At 34.5% G+C, this 20,285-nt stretch overlaps 1 protein-coding gene across 1 annotated transcript; it reads right to left on the bottom strand.

Moving 5' to 3' along the window:
* Positions 1-1,689: 1,689 nt before the first annotated feature.
* Positions 1,690-17,542, bottom strand: LOC128552092 (leucine zipper protein 4-like; the record flags this gene model as incomplete). Its single annotated transcript, XM_053533099.1, has 3 exons — positions 17,452-17,542; positions 15,581-16,334; positions 1,690-1,834 (listed from the first exon to the last, which is right to left on the bottom strand). Coding segments are annotated over exons 1-3 (990 nt in total), but the record flags the coding sequence as incomplete, so codon positions are not given.
* Positions 17,543-20,285: the final 2,743 nt, after the last annotated feature.

The raw sequence follows: 20,285 nt of genomic DNA, 5'->3' as shown, positions 1-20,285 counted from the left end.
CAAAGGACTGAGGGTCAGTATATATATATATATATATATTGACCATGAAGTTATCATCCCAATGACTGAGGGTCAAAATATGTATATTGTCCATTGAAGTTAACATCCCACTTAGGGTTAAAATATGTTTATTGTCTTTTGTAGTTACCATCCCAAGCACTGAGGGTCAAAATATGTATATTGTCTTCAAAAGTTACCAACCCAGAGGTATTGAGCGTCATAATATGTATATTGACCTCTCAAGTTACCATCCCAAGCACTGAGGTTCAAGATATATACATGAACTCTGAAGTTACGATCCAAGGACTGAGGGTCAAAAAATGTATATTGTCTTCAAGTGTTACTAACGCAAGCTTTGAGGGTCAAAATATGTACATTATATATGACTACATTGGAAAAATAAACCGTTTGCAATGCTTTACTTTTTCCTACATAACTATATAGTGGTGTGAATCCGTAAACCTTTCTGCGGGCGAGCATCTTTAACTGTCCTACTGAGAACTACACAAGGCAGATCTACCAGGAAGAAAAAGAACACATGCTTAAAGACATTTATAACTTTATTATTGTATGTATTTCAAATTTTTTTTATATATATATAGGCATGTAATATGGTGAAATTAGACATACTAGCATCTCTGGAATGTAAGAAATGATTCACACTTGTGCCATTACTATCAATCAGGGACCCTTGCTTCGATTGGAATTTCAGAGAATACACAGCATGTGACATGTAGTTAAGACAGTATGATTTTTGAGAATTGATTCTTCTGGACAATATAGCTCATGAAGCAACGAGATCCATCTTTAAACAGACAAAAAACTGTTGTCTAAAATATATGTATAATACCTTTCACATTATATCATTTCAAAAATCCTTAAAGAACATCAATATTATTTTATAAAATGTATTGTCTAAATAATGAGACCTCTTGCTCTAGTAGACCAATTTTACATTATGATATTTTACATTGTCTACGTAAAGGAGGGGGTATCAGCCTATCAAAAAAAATCAACATATAATGATATTCAAGTCAGTACAATTACAATCACAAAATGAATTGACAAACACTTTTTAATTATCATTTTTAATGTTTCTTCCTTCAAAATATTTGACAATGAATTCTAAGGTGTTCAGTTAAAATATATAATTTGTTTAAAAATGAGTTATTAATTAGAATACTGTTATAATAAATACATCTGAAAAAAAAAAAATAGCCATATCTGAAATTGACAAAATTTTTAACCAGCATTCTTTCTTCAAACATTTCCAAAAGAATTAAATTATTTGGTTAAGCTTAAATTTTTTGTCAAGATTCTACAAAAATACACAATTAACTTTTATTTCTTTAACAGCATTTCAATGTATTTACTTTACCATAAACAGTAGATTGGGAGACATAAATAGCAGAGTAATGTCAATATTCTTTTAGAATGTCAGTACAAACAGCCACAGTGCATCAAACAGAAGGACAGACAGGTCTAGGTGGAAATCAATAAAGCACTCTGTCTGAGGCTAGGCATAGAACAAGATAGAACTTTCATAATACTATAAAATAAATACCTTACAGAACGTGGAACAATAAATAAATGTACATGTATGTTATACATGCATTTTATATATCAGTTTCTTGTCAGTAGTATATGCACTGAATAATAAAAATAAGCAGAATTACATATTTTGAGTACATCTTTCATGGCTTGTATCATGGATGCATTCTGGACCGCCAAACACTCTTTTTCTGCATCATGGTAATTGGCTCCAGTAACGCTCTGGAATAAGACACACAAGGCCTCCTTGAACAAAACTTTTTCACAATATAGTCCAGCTAAACTGTAATAGATCAAGGGAGTCATTTTTAGTAAATAACTTCAATTCATATACATATGAATATGCAAGAAAACTAAGACAATCAGTCATTTACTTAAACAGCAAACTTAACTTTCATTTGCTGTGTTATTTTAAACAAGCTGGGCTAGAACTGTCAAAGAATGACAATTTCTATCCCTATAACACATCCTGTCATTGTGGTCTTTGGGGTGGAAGGATAGCTCAGTGGTTTGCACATTGGCCTTCCAATCCTGAGGTCAGGGGTTCGATCCCCGGCACCTACTCGGGAATTTTCAGAAACGCTTTTCACTATTTCCCACCTAAGTAGAAGTGTACTGGCCAGGAACCCAGGCAATCCTTGCGTGTATCAGTGCTATACACTGGGCACGCCAAAGAACCAGGCTGTCTACTCGGAACGAGCTAGGCTAAGTTAGCTTCACAAGCCTGTATCTGATTTCTGATCTCTCTGTCGTTGGGGCTTTATCTTACTCTGTCTCTCTAGTCAGATCGCTCTGTGTCTGCACTAGTAGAGGATGAATTATGCGTACTGTGTGGCTGCATTAGAACTATGTAAAGCACCTTTGAATGTGAAATTGATCATGAAAAGGGCACTATAGAAATCTGGTATAATAGTAATAATAATAATTGTCACAGGAATATGCCGATGTCAAAGCTGAACCATTAAAATCAAGACTGAACTGACAGGGTCTCTTTCAAATTATTTCGAAATGAAAACTGAAATTATATGATCAATCTTTATGACAAAATAAATCAACTCACATTTCAGATCTATGTACATATATTTCATCAGTCCCGATAATGTGATTTTAACTCTTAACTGCCGTATCTGTTTACATATATTACCATTTAAGCAACTGAAATCCAGATTATTAGTAAATTGCTACTTTTGACAGAATCTATATTTAGTCTTTTTTTGAACATTAAAACACTGTTTTTGTGACCAATGTTTTTTATGAACAAGAGGGTCTTGGAGGCCCTGTACCGCTAACCTGAGTTAAAATCATTCATATATAGCACGAAAAGAATACCGGTACTATTGCCTAAAGAAGTCTATGTAAAATTTGTGAACTCCCATACGGGGCCATTTTCACCCAAGGAGCATAAGATGAACTAGACAATACTACACACCAAATATGAAATGTCTACCTCTTGTTGTTTCAGACAAAAAAGCTTTTAAAGTTTTTCCTCTCTAAGTCTTGTAACCCCCTCCCCCATCCCCAGGTGCGGTTAATGTTCAACCTACAGGCATAATTTTAACAATGTACCTGTATGTAGAGGACCACTCAAATATGAAAGGCCTAGAGTCCTTGTGGTTTCAGACAAGAAGATTTATGGAAGTTTTCACTTAAAAAATATCTATATTTAGCATCTGTGACCTAGTTGTACAATGAACTGGAACAATTTGAAATCGTTGAAAAAGGACCACCCGAGGCTCACTTCTACGAAGTTTGGTCAAAATCTGATCAGTGGTATAGAGGATATCATTTAAAGAAACTGTTGACGGACGCACTGACGGATGGACCCTGAACGATCACAATAGCTCACCTTGATCGCTTTGTGCTCAGGTGAGCTAAAAATAAGAAAAAAATTGAACAGACGAGTTTCTAACCGGGGCAGTCACAGTAACAAAATGTACGCCCAAGGCTCTACTTGCCGAGTTTCACAGTCATACACACAAAACATTTATCTATAAAAGTACCAGTCACTTTACCCTTGGTTACAATAAAAGAGTACTTTCTGAAAGTTTTCTTCAAAGGCTTTCTTCAATTTTTTGTCTGTTAACGCAACAATATATTCTTCCCTCAGATATGCTCCCCTGGAATTGATGAAGAATTACAGTGAAAGATTGTGGCCACAAGTGCATAAACAAAGCACTTATATTACTAGTATTGAGCCAATGACCTAGTTTTTAAACCTAGATAACATAGACAGATGAGACAAAAATAAATATGAACTGATTGAATGAAATTATCAATAATTTTAATTTTCTATGTTTTGGTCAGATTTGGCCAAGTCTCAGGCGATTATCTCATCCGCCGGTGATTAGACGTATGAAAGGGGCGGAGCGAAAAGGCGGGGTCACAACGGAAAGGCGGGAAATCCTCAATCATTGGGAACGTTTCATACCTCAGTCCTTGGGAATTAGACTTTTCCTGATTTACGTTTCTCTGCCAATAAACGTTGATTTGCATCGTTACCGTTGTTCCTTGTTAACTGTCGTGGTGGCAGCGCTTAAACAAACCCACGTTCTTCCCCTACACACCGAGGACGAGCGAAGTTCATGGACATTTGAACAATAAACCAGTGCACAAAACAACTTGCTATAACAAAGGCAGTGACGAGGCAGTTTTTCTTTGACCGTTCAACGCAGATTGTTCAACGCAGATTGACTGATATGGCTGGTGTAAGGGCGCCGAAACTCATTTTCCTTCTGCACATTCTGCTTGATTTTGATCTGATATCATGGTAAATCTCATTATTTCATTTAGTACATTTTTTGTATGTGTGGAGATTATTCGTTGATTTCATTGTGAAGTTTTGGTAGGATAGTAGATTGTTTCTTAACAGGGATCACAGCTAGGTCAGTGTGTATTTCAACATGTAGCTCAATAAACCTCTAGGGTCTAGGCTACCTATCTGGCAAAGTTAATGCTGATAGTATTCCATATTCAGTTCTTTGTATAAAAGGGTTCTGGCTGATTGGAGATTTTTGAGGTGGGGAAGTCGTAAATATGTCATAGGAAGAAGATCTTATCATTTTGAAACAGCTGCTGTACATGAATTAACTGTAGATAAAAATGTAATTGGAGTGTTTGTTTGTACATAAATCTACAAATTTGTTATTAAAAGGAATCCCAAAGAATTGTACTTACAACTGACATCGATTTCTTTCATTTTTTTTTAAACTGGTACAGTGGTAGTAGATGGCCAGGACCATTTGAAGGCTTTAAGTATTTACTTTTTATTAAATGCAACATGATCCAGTTATCATTTTTGTACTACATTATCAGTAGTTTGGAGGAATTAGCTTTTATTAAACAATGATAACCGATAAACATTTTTTTCTACTGTAATGTATAGGAGACTTATATTTTACCATTTAAACGGACTCTATATTGGATGACGGTGTGAAGAAATCTTATGTTTTTTTGTCCAGATTATTGCCTCCATCATTCTTTCTTATTTTAATATGTGTATATACAAATTGCCAAACAGATCAATGACATTGCTTTGCAGGCTATAAAACTGACTGTAAGAAAACTGATATGTTAATTAATACCTTCATGAGTTATTCTTCCGTTACTATGTTTTATTACATTTTTTATTTCAAGTTGGATAATTTTGAAAATATATTTCCATTTGAGTTTAGAAATAAAGAAATTGAACAATTTTGTACATCAGTCTATTGTTTTATCAGTATTGTACTGTATGGGCAATATACATACACTACAGTCCATCACTGATCTCAGCATAGCCTTTAGAATAATTTATTTTAATTAAACAGGTAATGACAAGTGTATGACAAAGCAAAAGCAATATCAATACGCTCTCCTCGTCTGACAAAAATGCATAGACATTTTTTCCTTTTGTTTTCGATCGCAACCTTACTAGAACGTCACCGGGCATTCAATTATAAGTGATTTATTTCAATTGACAAAACATGAATTTTCACTTTAACAAATTTTGACCCTAACGCTTGAACTATAGACCGGTCAAAATCTACAGCCAAGTGTATCTTATTTATCAACTCGAAATTTCGAATTTACGGCTTAATGCGCTGTGAAAAGCTATAGTACTATTACAATTTTTCAATACAATTATTTGACATCTCTTATACTTCTATAATTCCTTATACAAAGTTTGTTTACTAGATTTATATTTATGTTAAAATAAATCTGTCTTGAATGGGCAAATTTATAAAGTGCATCAAGCGAAAATTTGACATGTCGTCACCTCAACGCAACAAAGTCTTATCTTATTATAAATTTATATAGAGATACGACTTTGTTGCGTTGAGGTGACGATGTATTAAGCACGTCTTTTGATATATGTGTATCTGTTTCAAGTGTATTAATATTGCATTTATAATCAGATAAGCTAAGGCAGGTTTTCGTTTAATCAATGAGATATATATTTTTTTAGTGTTTGTCAATTATGCATTATTTCAGGATAATATCTGTTACTCAAGCAGTAGGAAGCGCTCAAATATTGTATAAAATCAGGGCCGTGAATTTGTAATGTCGGTATATTGAATAGCCATTTGAATCATAATCACATCTTTGGACAAATGCTAATAAGAAATATTTACATTTATTTACATATTCATAATACATTCTAAAAAAGAGTTACAAGAGATTGTATTGAGCCATATAAAACTGTATTATTCTCATAATATCTGTGGGCCCGGTCTTAAGGAACCAGACCAAATTAATTACAAGGCAGCAAGACAGCTATTAGGTTTACTGTAAGTCTTATGAATATATATGAATGAACATTTCTTGAAAACCGTGGGATATTATTTGGGGTAATTTTGGTATATAAGGTATTATAATAGTGGCTTAGATATTAGACATTATTAACTATTTCACGAAGTTCTAAAAATCTCCATATATGCTTGCTCCGTTACAGACTCCTGACTCCAGTGTGATTTGTGTTTATTCCGAGTTCAATCTTTTTCGTAGATGAAAAACTGACATGTCATGCTAAAGCCAATGTATTTTTCAGTATATTATTCGAAATTTCTGAAAATTGACTTCCAATTAATATAAAAAGTAGAAGAAGTTTAAACGGACTGACCCCAGTGCGTGTCACCTTACTATTGATCAATGCAAATGCAACTCATTTTCAAGTTAAGCATGTTTACTTTCATTTTCTAAAAACTTTCGGGAAAAGCTAGAGAATGTATGACGTCATTTTCTTTGTTGTCAAAAACATACGTATGCCTGGCGAGATTGCATAAAAATGCGCTGGCCGTTTTAAAGACATGCTCTTATTTCGCGAATTTGTTATAATAATTCTAGAATAAACGCAGTTCTCTAAAATTTTAAGGCTGTATGTCTTTTGTCTCATTTTGAATAGCAACGTCAATGCTTTCTATTCTAAACATGAATTATTTTTCTGGTTTGCTTTGCTTATTTGACTTATGAAACGTACTAAATTATTATATTATCTTTAGCAGATTTTTTTCAAAATTAATTTGTTAACCAGGTTTTCAACGAAAACCTGAGTTATTAGATTGGGGTAGATGTCGGTCGGGCGGGCGGCGACGGTGGTGGCGGCGGCGGCAAACTGGTGTTGTCGGTCAGTTACTTTTGTTTCGGTAAAGATATTTGAATAAAACTTGGTATGTACGTAGCTTATATCAAGACAAAGGCTGGGATTGATTTTGGGGTTTCTGGGGTCAAGGTCAAGGTCACTGTTACTTTAAATAGAAAAAGGGTTTCCGGTCAATAACATTTGTTTCGGTAAAGGTATTTGAATAAAACTTGGTATGTATGTAGCTTATATCAAGATAAAGGCAGGGATTGATTTTGGGGTTTCTGGGATCAAGGTCAAGGTCATTGTTACTAAAAATAATGTTAGGGTTGGGTTAGGGTTAGCATATCTTCTACATGCATGGAGGGATTTTGATGAAAGTTGGCACAATTGTTCACCATCATGAGACGGAGTGTCATGCGCAAGAACCAGGTCCCTAGGTCTAAGGTCAAGGTCACACTTAGAGGTCAAAGGATACAAGAATGAAAACTTTGTCCGGAGCATATCTTCTTCATGCATAGAGGGATTTTAATGTAACTTGGCACAATTATACACCATCATGAGACGATGTGTCTTGCGCAGTTCCCTTCTTTAGAATTACTTCCCTTTGTTGTTACTATAAATAGCTTATATTGTAACTTTTTCATTACTAGACGTAGGGAAAAGTCGAGACCACTTTTCTGTAGTACAACATGCATGTTACATCCAATTTTTGAGGTGTATTTTGACCAATCTCTACCTGGTAAAAATTTCTGTGTCGACTTAAAAATTTTTTTTTATTTTTTTTATTTTTTTTTTTTTTTTTAAGATTAACTTCCCTTAGTTGTTACTATAAATAACTTATATTGTAACTTTTTTTATAATTGACCGTAGGGAAAAACCAAGACCACTTTTCTGTGGTACAACATAGTTGTTACTTTCTAATTTTAGGTGTATTTTAAGGTATCTCTACCTGGTAAGGAGTTTTTTTGTGGACTTAGAAAAACAAAAGAATTACAATTATTACTAAACAACCACAAAATTAAAATTACATCTGCAAATACAGGTCGATGGGTCAGTGCAACATGGTCGTAACTTGATTTTTTTACCAAATACACTTTTTTACATAATTTGCCTTATTTAACATAAATATATCACTTGTTAAAATATCTAAATCACATTCTTAAAATTAAAGTGAAAAAAGTAAAATTGTCCTAAGGTTGTATCTCAGGAAGACACTTTCAGTCAGTGCAACATGATCGTAACTCAACATACGTCTTTGTTGCACAGAGTTAGTATGCTATTTCACTTTGAAATTTCTGTGCAACATGGTTGAAACTCACAAAGTGTAACATATTACAATAGTTAAATGATAATTCTAACACGATCCGCAGCAATTACTATATAAACATATAGCGAAATCGCCTATACATGAATCTACGATAAAATATGGTTTGCTGTTACATTTCATCCCCTACAATTGTGACTTAAGAAATTTTACTTCCATTCCATTACATACGAATTTTTTCAGGGCCAAACGGTTTAAAACAACATTTCAAAAACATAATTATGATAAAAAGTCATACTGACTTATGTGTAGGACCGTAAAACACGTTTGATCCCTATGAGCGAATCCAATTAGCTCAATTATGATTCAGCAGTGACGTCATAAATGTAAGACCTAAATATGACGTCATAATGATATGATGTCATATAAAAGTTATGCTTGTAACTTGTAACACAATGTCAACTTACCTAATTTGATTATTCTGTTGATAAATAATTTGCGAACTGTTAGATAACTAGTTTATGAATACTTCTCAAAATTCTAGTAAAAAAGGAACAAATTTCTATACGTTCTATTGGCTATGCAACACTTTCTAACCATGGGGGTAAATTGTAACTGCATATGATCCGAATGACGTATTACGCTGAAAATGTAGTACTGTAAAATACGAATTATTTGCGTTGTTAGAATCGAAATAATAAATATGTTCCAATAATTTTATCAGTTAATAAAATATGAGCAGTCGTTCGGATGCGAATAATTAAACCACTCGTACTACGCACTAGTGATTTAATTATTACGCATCCAAACTCCTGCCCATATTTCATTAACTGATAAAATATAGGAACAGATTTATTAGTTCTTAAATAAGGATGATTTTTGTTTTTAAACAACTTAGAAATGGTATTTATACTACAAAATTAATATTGTTACCATATTTCATATTTTATCAATGCAAAGTTATGTTAAGAATTTATTGACCAACATGTTTAGGATTTTACCAAAACACTTACTCTGTTAAAAAATACTCTGTTAACTATTTCTCAGCAAAACTTCTTTCAAATTCAATATTTTTTAGCATCAGAAGCCCTATTCATAATGTCTTGACTTAATTTTAAGAGGAAAAAGGCACGTTTTTATACTTGTAATTATTAAATAAACTTTCCTTTTATATGCAAGTTTCATGTAAAACTGTGAAAGGATAACAATGAACTAATATTTTTCCTTTTGTATGCATATTTCCATGAATTGTGCAAAATACAAAATGGTATTATTAAAGGTGGAAATTTTTCTGTGCTTTAAGTGAAGCATGACTTCTGCTTGTAAAGCTCGTATTCCGATAAGTTTTATTTGGATATACAGAAGATTTTGCCGGGTATATCGAATATTTGTATAAGTCGTTAAACCACTAAAACATAAATAAATTGACCAGCATTTACATTTAAGTTTAATGAATGATTTACTTGATTTTTATGTTGCAAAACACCAACATAAAGGCCTGGCTGATCAATGGCCATGGCCAAGAGAGCCCGTGTCCCCCCCTGTACCCCCCAGTGACTTAAACTCATCGAAGTTGCATGCAAACAAAATAATATTTTCTCAATATATAGACCAAAAACTGCACCAGAGGCCACCATTTCATGCCTGCATTTCAAAATTTCCAGGAGGGGAGGTGCTACAGAGCCCATAACAGGAGGGAATCATCCCCTTTATATCTCAACATATAGACCGGAAAATGCACTAGAGGCCATTATTATGTCTCCCACACCACTGTGTGGTGGGCGACATATTGATTTACTCCTGTCTGTTCATCCGTCCGTCTGTCACAAATCTTGTCCACACTCTTAAGTCGAATAGTTCTTATCCAATTTTCCCCAAACTTGAAAAAAATGTGTTTGCCAATAAGTCCTCAGCCAAGTTTGATAACTAGCCAAATCAGCCCAGGCACTTTGGAAGTATGACCCTTGAAACATTGCGAGGGGTGAATGCGACACAGTGCTAAGTGACATTTTTTGAAAAAATCACTTTTTTTCATATATCAAGTGTTTATGACCTTGCCCATGTCCTGTAAAAATATCAAGATAATAGCAAGTCATTAAATGAATTTATAACAAAATGGTCAAAAAGTGCTAAGTGAAAATGATATATCATTTGAATGCGACACAGTGCTAAGTGCCTTACGTCACTTGGCGCTTTTTCGCACTGAACTATATCAAGTTTGCACTCAGTATATGTACCAAGTGACAAATATTTTTCAATAATTGTGCCATTTAGTTGGTTTATTTTATGTATGATATCATTATCAGTATCTGGTATAAAGGATTATTACTTTTTTTGACAAACAGTTGATTTTTATTCTTCTTTTTTTTCACTTGGTACTTTTCACAGTAAACGTGTGGCTGTAAACCAAGTATTGTTTACTGTGAAAAAGTGCTAAGTGACAGAATGCATTTAAAGTTCTTCAGATGAAATTGTTTGATTTTTTTTTATTTCAAACATTTGTCTCAAGATTTTTGATCTAAATGAAGACAGAGAAAAGTATACATTAGTGAAATATAATTGTTTGAACTCAAAAAGTATTTCTATATGTACAACTGCACTAGTTCTGACTAACGTGTTGTAAATCTTGCCTCTTGGGTCAGGGGTACAAATGACCCCCTGATCCAAGCAGTATACTCGGTTGCAACAGCTAAGGGAGAATCTGATCCCACAATGCCTGCCAAATACAATGACCTTATTCTTATTTCAGCAGCATGTCATGTGTTTTATGTGCTGCTACCACACAAAACAAAAAGTACTTAACTACATAGTAATATATGAATACTAAGAACAATCGTGTAATTTAACACACAACTAGTATGCGGAAACTGACAAATCATCATATTTTATTTTCCTTTTGTAAATAATTATTTATATTATATACAAATGAGTTCTGCAATAAACCCTACAAAAGTACCATTTATTCATAAAATACGGGTGTATTTCGGTTATGATAATTTCCCACATGGTTATCGTTTTGAGTGGACGTATTTTATTTTACTTTCATAAGTTAATTATTTATGATATATATGACTGAATTATAAAAAAAAACCTTCAGAAATACCTCTAATTAAAAAGATACAGGTATACTAGTATTCCAGTTATGGAAAGAGTATTCCGGTTTTTAGGTGGATTCCTGTTTAATGTGTGACCGATCGGCAAGTTATGACTGTTTGTACAGTTGTACAGTTCTTGTTTAATGTTAATCACAGTATACAATTGTACTGTAGCATTTTCATAGTATATGATTGAATCACAAGAATATACGAATAAGTTCATTTTGGCCTGGAATTTAGATTGATTGCTCATCTTTTTGTCATTTCACAGTTAACTTAAACCTTTTCAGGTGTCTTTTGAAATTTCTTAACCACATTTTCTGTATGTCTCCAGTAACAGTGAATGAATGCATATATCGGAGCTTCTGGTGATTACTGCTCTGGATAAGAAAAAATGTTTTTTTAGGAAAATTTGTGTACTTTTTTTAAGTATTCATAAATTTACTCATATATTGTTATGAGTTTTTAGGTTACAAACAGTACAGTATAATAGAACTTTCACATCAGTAGTGTTCAATGACATTTAACATAGCCATTACAGTAACTGCTATAATGATGAAACTGAAATGACTGCATGACCACGGCTTTCAGAAAATTATTAGGAACACATGTATCTTATCTTATTGTTGGTTAACTGCTGTGTATAATTAATAGTGATATCTGGAGAATTTCATAGAACATGTAATGAAATTTTGGAATCAGAATTTAATGATCTTGAAAAGGTTCAGTGTCACCTAAAGTGACTGTTAATTAATGCCAGAATGTCACAGAGAATATGATTGACAATTCCACACTGAAAATAAAGCCATATCTCTGGAAACTGTTTCATATTTGTAACCAAATAAAAACTCAAAATCATTAATATATCTTGAAGAAACATCTAAACCTAATATTAAAGTGGAATCTATGTTAAACAATGACAGTCTGATTTGTAGTGTATGTTATTAGTAGGCATGACCTGCACTGCATAGAAATGGCAATGTGGAGTAGATTGACATTAACTCCTTATGTGTAAGTCACACTACACCGTATAGCGTTAACGGATGCCAAATGTATATAAAAACTGTGACAGAAAGTTATCCGGTGACAAAAGGCATTCCCCGCTGCTGCTCGATGCTCTCGCGATCGGTGTATTGGGCGCATAAAACACACAATGACCGCAAGATTTACGCATATATACAGGACGAACAACGTTCAATTATCGGATATCACCATACTAGTAACAGACTTGTACCATGTAAAACAAAAGCGCAACGCATGAGAAACTGACAAAACATCCCCTGCGAAATGAACAGTTACTGTTCATGAATTATTCATGAATAATTCATGAATAGTTCATTTCAAAAGTGCATGAGAAGTTCTTTACCAGTTCCTGAAATGCAAATGAGACAATTCTTGCAAAGTTCTTGAAAAAAGTAGTTCATGAACTGACTTTGTAGTATTCATGAACTTTTGTCTTTCAATAATTCATGAACTCTTCATGAATTATTTAAAGAAAATAAGCTTCTTTCCATTTCTTGGACAGTTCATGAACTGTCTCTTTCATGAATGGTTCAAGAATTATTTTTAAACAGAATTCCAATGTCTCATTTGCACTTCAGGAACTGGAAATGAACAGTTCATGAACTCGGGTTCATAAAAAGTTCATGAAATAAGCTTCTTACAATTTCTTGGACAGTTCATGAACTTTCTCTTTCATGAATGCGCTCCCTTAATGCAAAAAGTGCCTTCTTTATTCATATGCTCATGGTACCATTTTGCATTAAGGGGACGAATGGTTCAAGAATTTTTTTATACAGAATTCCAATGGGGTCTGACATTTGCACTTCAGGAACTGGAAATGAACAGTTCATGAACTTGGGTTCATAAAAAGTTTATGAACACAAGTTCCTCTTTATGGCCTAAAAAGTTTCGTTTGGCATGTATATTTACCAAGATTGGGGCCAAAACTTCTTATACAAGTCATATTTGGCTCACACACTTGTCAAGTGTAGCCGAGTTGGCCTGTGATTAGAAATACCAATTCCGATGACCGGGTATGCCCCCAACAATAGTTTTCAAAAGCATACACACACTACTTTGTAAAAATTGTGTCACCATGAAGAGCTCAAAAGTGATACATTTCTCCCTGGTGGCTTAATGTGTTGTCAACTGAGGTGGTTTATGGTTTACATAAAAAAACTGAAGCTAAGATGATACCAGGGTGCACAGACTCAGATACCAGATAAATCTGGTGGTCTCCTAGCGCAACTGCATGCATATTTGCTTTACATCTTAACTTGCAATTCACCACAAACCTACCTTAAAAGTCAATGTAAAATAAAAACATCTGTAAAATTCTGACAATGAATACATGTATATCTTTTTTTAATACATTAAAATGTTGAACATTAATCAGTCATCGAAATTAGGATTTTGAATCATGAGCCACTAACTGAGCTTGAGTTTCGTGGTACCGGTATAACTTGAATGACATGTTGAAAGATACAAGAGAACAATTCCAAAACTTCCAAAACATTATATAACTGGACAAATCAACATGATCAATGCACATCATTGTCAGTAATAATTTCAATATTTCCAAAACATCAAACAGGACAAATCAACATGATATATGCACATCACTGTCAGAAATAATTCAAAATTTCCAAAACATCATAAAACTGGACAAATCAACATGATCAGTGCACATCATTGTCAGTAATAATTTCAATATTTCCAAAATATCAAACAGGACAAATCAACATGATATATGCACATCACTGTCAGAAATAATTCAAAATTTCCAAAACATCAAAAGAAACTGGACAAATCAACATGATCAGTGCACATCATTGTCAGTAATAATTTCAATATTTCCAAAATATCAAACAGGACAAGTCAACATGATATATGCACATCACTGTCAGAAATAATTCAAAATTTCCAAAACATCATAAAACTGGACAAATCATCATGATCAGTGCACATCATTGTCAGTAATAATGCAAAACTAGACTTTGTTCTGATCAGTTCTCAACAATTTCACTTTCTACGCAAAACCTTTTGGAAGTTTTCAAACTTTTTTATGAACACTTCTTTTGCAACTTTTGTTTTTAGAATAACAAGTCTTTCTAATTTATTCAACTTTTGCTGATTCAATGGAGGCCTTGGACTTTCTCCTGATTTGACTGTTTTCTTCCCCGTTCTAGAGGAATTTTTTAATTCCTCCTCAGTAAATATATATCGTGCCAGTATTTGCACTATTTCACCTGTGTCTGACGCATTCAGGTGTGCTACCAAGTCCTGCGCCATATTATCCTCAGTTTTGGTGGAACCCGGCTTTTCCTCCAGAGCTGTGACCCGCTCTTCCAACATTTTCACTTTTTTTCCTGAGGCTTCTGTACAAGTATACTCAGTTACAATAAGGCCTAAAAAAATAATTCTTTGTTTCCGGTAACATGCTAAAAAAAATTAGGGTAGGTAGGTCGGAAATTTTTTTTCGAATTTTTTTTTATTAAGGGAGACTTTTCAGAAATTTTTTTGTCAAAAAAATGATTGAAAATATGGGGATTATGCCTTTAGAGCATCAGTAAGTTGTTTTCCAACATCACTGGTCGTGTTTAAAGCATAAAAAGTGCAGTTTTGCATCTTTTTGTTAAAAAGTTGAAAAAAATATTCTCCAAGGCCATAAAAACATTTAGGATCAGGCCAAAAATTTAGGGTAGGTCAGGATACTGGAAACAAACAATTTTTTTTTTTTACGCTTAAAGATTAGTTTTCCCTCTATCAGTGAACAAGCATTTATCAAATGTTGGTAATTCAAGATTCATCATGAAATGCGGTCACTCGCAATAAGATTGTTATTTGTGAATGGGTTCTTACGTGACATGAAATAGTCATATATAACCAGAACCGATGGTTTAAGATGTTAAGATGTCAAGAAAGACACTTTTCAATGGATTAAAAGGATCTGTTTAAATCGTCGACGATCCTAAAGAACAAGAAAGATGTTTTATTTGCTCATCATGATATGACTGAATCATTTTCAAATCAAGTTTTGCCCAATTTAAACAAAACTAGGCTGTGCTGAACAAATAGTGTTAGTGCATATCCAAAAATTAAACTTACCTGAATTCTTTGCGTTTCTCAGAATTGCTTGGCAAATAGGAAGAGGACTTTTCTGAATTCCTGGAAGAAGACTTGCCGTCATGACTCGGTGACCTGTGTGACTGACTGGATGTTGGCATTGATGACTTTTCTGACTGAACAAATGACTCCTCTGACTGACCAGATGACTTTTCTGACTGACTAGATGACTTTTCTGACTGACCAGATGACTTTTCAGACTGACCAGATGACTTTTCTGACTGACCAGATGACTTTTCTGACTGACTTCTAGATGACTTTTCTGACTCACCAGATGACTTTTCTGACTGACTTCTAGATGACTTTTCTGACTGACCAGATGACTTTTCTGACTGACCAGATGACTTCTCTGACTGACCAGATGACTTTTCTGACTGACCAGATGACTTTTCTGACTGACTTCTAGATGACTTTTCTGACTGACCAGATGACTTCTCTGACTGACCAGATGACTTTTCTGACTGACCAGATGACTTTTCTGACTGACTTCTAGATGACTTTTCTGACTGACCAGATGACTTTTCTGACTGACTAGATGACTTCTCTGACTGACCAGATGACTTTTCTGACTGACTTCTAGATGACTTTTCTGACTGACCAGGTGACTTTTCTGACTGACTTCTAGATGACTTTTCTGGCTGACTAGATGACATCTCTGGCTGACTAGATGACTTTTCTGACTGAAAGTCAGAAGGTGCTTTTGATGGTACCACACTGTGATAAGGACCTGATAATGCTGAAAATAGAATACTTCTGAAATCACTTACAATGCAAAATTAATCAAAAATCAGAAATAATCGGCAGCTAGAAATGTGTCCCATGCCCCCACTACATGACAAAGTACACAGACCTTTTTTCCCAAGTCAGGGGCCATAACTAATACTGAATGAATCCGGACTTGAAACCCCAGGTGCACAACTGCACATGCTGACCAACAATCCTGTAAAGTTTGGTGACTCTAGGTCAAATACTTTTGGAGCTACACACGACACAACATTAAAATGACAATTTTTTACTAAGTCAGGGGCCATAACTCCTACATTACTGAATGAATCCGGACGCAAAACCCCAGGTGCACAACTACGCGAAACCCCAGGTGCACAACTACACATGCTGACCAACATTCCTGTAAAGTTTGGTGACTATGTCAAATACTTTTGGAGCTAGGCGCGACACAACATTAAAATGACCATTTTATAGTAAGTCAGGGGCCATAACTCCTAAACCACTGAATGAATCCGGACGCAAAACTCCTGGTGCACAACTTCACATGCTGACCAACACTCCTGTAAAGTTTGGTGACTGTAGGTCAAATACTTTTGTAGCTACACGCGACACAACATTCTCGGACGGAAGGACGGACAAGGGCAAATCTATATGCCCGCCCCCCCACCCCCACAAAAACTGGGGGCATAAAAATCAGTCTTTAATCAGTTAACTGCCAATTAGAAACGATTGTTGCTGTTAATCAACAATTTGATATCGATTTATCATTGATGATTATTAACATTTTCCGATCGATTATGCTTCAAAGTTATTGTAATATTACTTATAATTTCAAGTGGAAACCATTTTCAAAGTAAGGGGCCCTGAGCTTGACTTAGTGACCCCAAAATCAATAGGGGTCAGCTACTTTACCGAGACCAATGTCCCTATGAAATTTGAAGGTTCTATTTAAAATGGTTCTGGTGTTGAGTGGAAACTGATTTCAAAATTTGGGCCCCTGAGACTTTGCCCTTTGACCCAGTGAACTCAAAAACAATATACTCAATAAATGCAATCATCCTATGAAGATTGAGGACTCTATGTCTGTAAGCAGGTACAATTTGAAGGTTACATAAAAACTAACTTACAAGGAACTGTAGGTAGTGCATTCTGCCGTTGTTTTACTTCTGTGTATGAATATTTCGGAGGGAGTTTTGCTTGCTTCATTAAGTACTTCATGTTGGCTGTAAATAAAGATTGTAATGGTAAAGAAATAAGGCAGTATGTCAATAGATTAATGTCAAAGTTACACTCCAGTGATAATCCAAATAATTTGACGTCAAAACTGATTCTGAGATATTTTCGTGATAGGTCATAATCCCTCTCTTTACATCAAAACCAATAATGACCTTTTCTGTGGTGAAACTAGAGCTGCTTTTGAGAAATGTCTTATGATCAAACATATTTTGTTCAAGTTTTGTGAAGATCAGATAAGTGTTCAACAGAGTGCGGACAAGAGTAAAAATGCTGATTTTTCGGTAATTCAAGGGCCGCAACTCCAAAATGCCTGGACCGATTTTACTAGTTATCGAAACCATGCGACCCAGGCTTTTGATATTTGGTATGATGCATTGCCTAGTAGTCCTCTACCAAAATTGTTCAAATTATGCCTCTGGGGTTAAAAGAGGTCCCGCCCCGGGGTCATTTAATTATTATATGAGTTATATAGGAAAAAATACTTAAAAAACTATCTGATCCCATTTCCAAGACTGTTTAATAATAATTACCTGATGACCCTAAGTAATATGATGTCACTTGACTGTGACCTTGACCTGCTGACCTACTTTCTTGTTTTTTAAGATACAGCTGTGAAATTTGGATGTCATGTACAGTTGTGCATACCGATGGTAAAACTGAATTTCATTGACCCTGAATGTGACCTACTAACTTTCTTAATATTTTAGCATCAGTTTTGACATTTGAAACATGCAGGTCATATTACTCAGGTGAGCGATCCAGGGTCATCATAACCCTCTTGTTCTTTTTGTTAACAGATCTACAGAATGTCTTCCATGTCAGATAAAAAACAGAAAGAGACTTGCTACTTGGAAAAATATTGTGATGGCAAAAGGAACTTTGAATGTCAGCTCTGTAAACGTACGGTGAACTCAAAGCGTTCAATTCTGAATCATTTGTTTCAACAACATGCCCTGTGTAGGTGTAACTTTTACTTCCTACTTTTAACAAATGCTTTTGGCTTTTACTTGAAAATGTTGCATAGTCAGCTTATGAATATGAATACAATGCAACCATGAACCTTAGGATTAGGTGTTTGTTGCACTACCCTTAGCCATAATGCCTCAATAGTTTGTTGCTAATTTTTCCCCACTGAAGGTGGATAGATATAGTTTTGGTGTCCATTTGACTTTCTGTCCATATCTTTTCGACGTCTGTGCATATTTAAAACACACTCGACACGTACATGTATGTACTTATAAACACTAGAGCAGGGGCAGCGATTACTCATTTTGCTTTACTTGTCTGTTTGTGTGATTTTTGTTTGGAGATTGGGTGGGGGGCATTTAGATCCAATTTCTGATTTGTTGATCAGTACAGGACCCATTTTAACGTCAGATGGCAACTTGAACTACGAAAATTTTGCTCCATAATATATATTCATACTTCTATGGGGATATCAGTTTTAATCAATTTTACTTGTTTAATACACATTCTCAGTCTTGTATCTTATAATGAACTTTTAAATGAATAGCAGAAATATTGCAGTCGTCATCCTAAAATTGTGCTATGTAATATTAAAGTTATATGATATCATCTGTTGCGTTCCAGCTCCAGTAAAGCCATATAAAATGTTGTACAGTTCTGATGAAAGTATTGAAGTACCTAGAAGTACCTTGTATAGATGGAAATCTGTGAAAAGCAGGAAGTCTTTGGCATTTGGTGAAATCAGAGGTAAATTCTTTTTGTCAAGCGTTTGTCCATATGTCAGTGCAGAATTGTGTCTGACCAACCTTTTCCAGACTGTCACTTATCATGCATTGAAGTAATTGTAAAATTACTTTGCAAAATGTCGTCATGTTCAGTACTTGTAACTACATGTTGCATGCAGACCCACGGTCACATCTAGAAGATTTTGAAGCTGTGTATGTTTTCGATAAAGCTTGGTCTGGGCTTGAGCATAATACTGCATTAATGATTTCAATTTAACTGTGCTGATTGTTATGAGGCAGGTAATGATGACTTTGCCTTGCAAGGTACATGTACATGGCAGACTAGACATTCGTCACCAAGATTTTATTTTACTGAAGGGGTCTCAAAATATATCTATTTCGGCATTAATTAGTGTTTGTTCCACACCAACTGAACTGCTATTAAAATTCATCAGCAAAATGAATGTTCTTTTTGCCTTAGAGAAGATAAATTTATTGCAGACTTGATGTAGGGCATAAACTGTAATCACATTAATAATTTTAATTGTGACTTAATAGTCCTAATACTGCTACTAAGCAGTAAATGCCTTTCCAGTGTTATTTGCTAAATGCTCTTGGATGTGTTATAGAGTATTACTCTTGCGAATGATTCAGGAAAAATCCAAGCAGTAAGGTTTTAATGTTTGCATGATTGACTTTCAGATTCCTCAACTGCTGTCGCAGGTCCTCTCTCAAGCGGCAATGAAGCAAGCAATGATACTGATAAAAATGCAAGCAATACAGATACCACAGATACAGATACAGATGTCAGTATTGAACTATCAGGATCTGCTATTTACACATTAAATGAATCACAAAACATTTCTTCAAGTGAGACTTTCAGTACAGACAGTATGGCATCTGGTGCATCTGACTTTGAAAACCTAAGTGAAAACTCCAAGAATGGTGCTCTGATGTTACTTAATTGTTTTAAGAAACACAATTTAACTTCTAGTGCATGCAGTGATATACTAAAAACAGTGAGACAAGTACTG

This window comes from Mercenaria mercenaria, unplaced genomic scaffold (assembly GCF_021730395.1).
Source record: "Mercenaria mercenaria strain notata unplaced genomic scaffold, MADL_Memer_1 contig_2027, whole genome shotgun sequence".
Lineage (NCBI taxonomy): Eukaryota > Metazoa > Mollusca > Bivalvia > Venerida > Veneridae > Mercenaria > Mercenaria mercenaria.
This window is presented reverse-complemented; position numbering and strand designations above follow the sequence as displayed.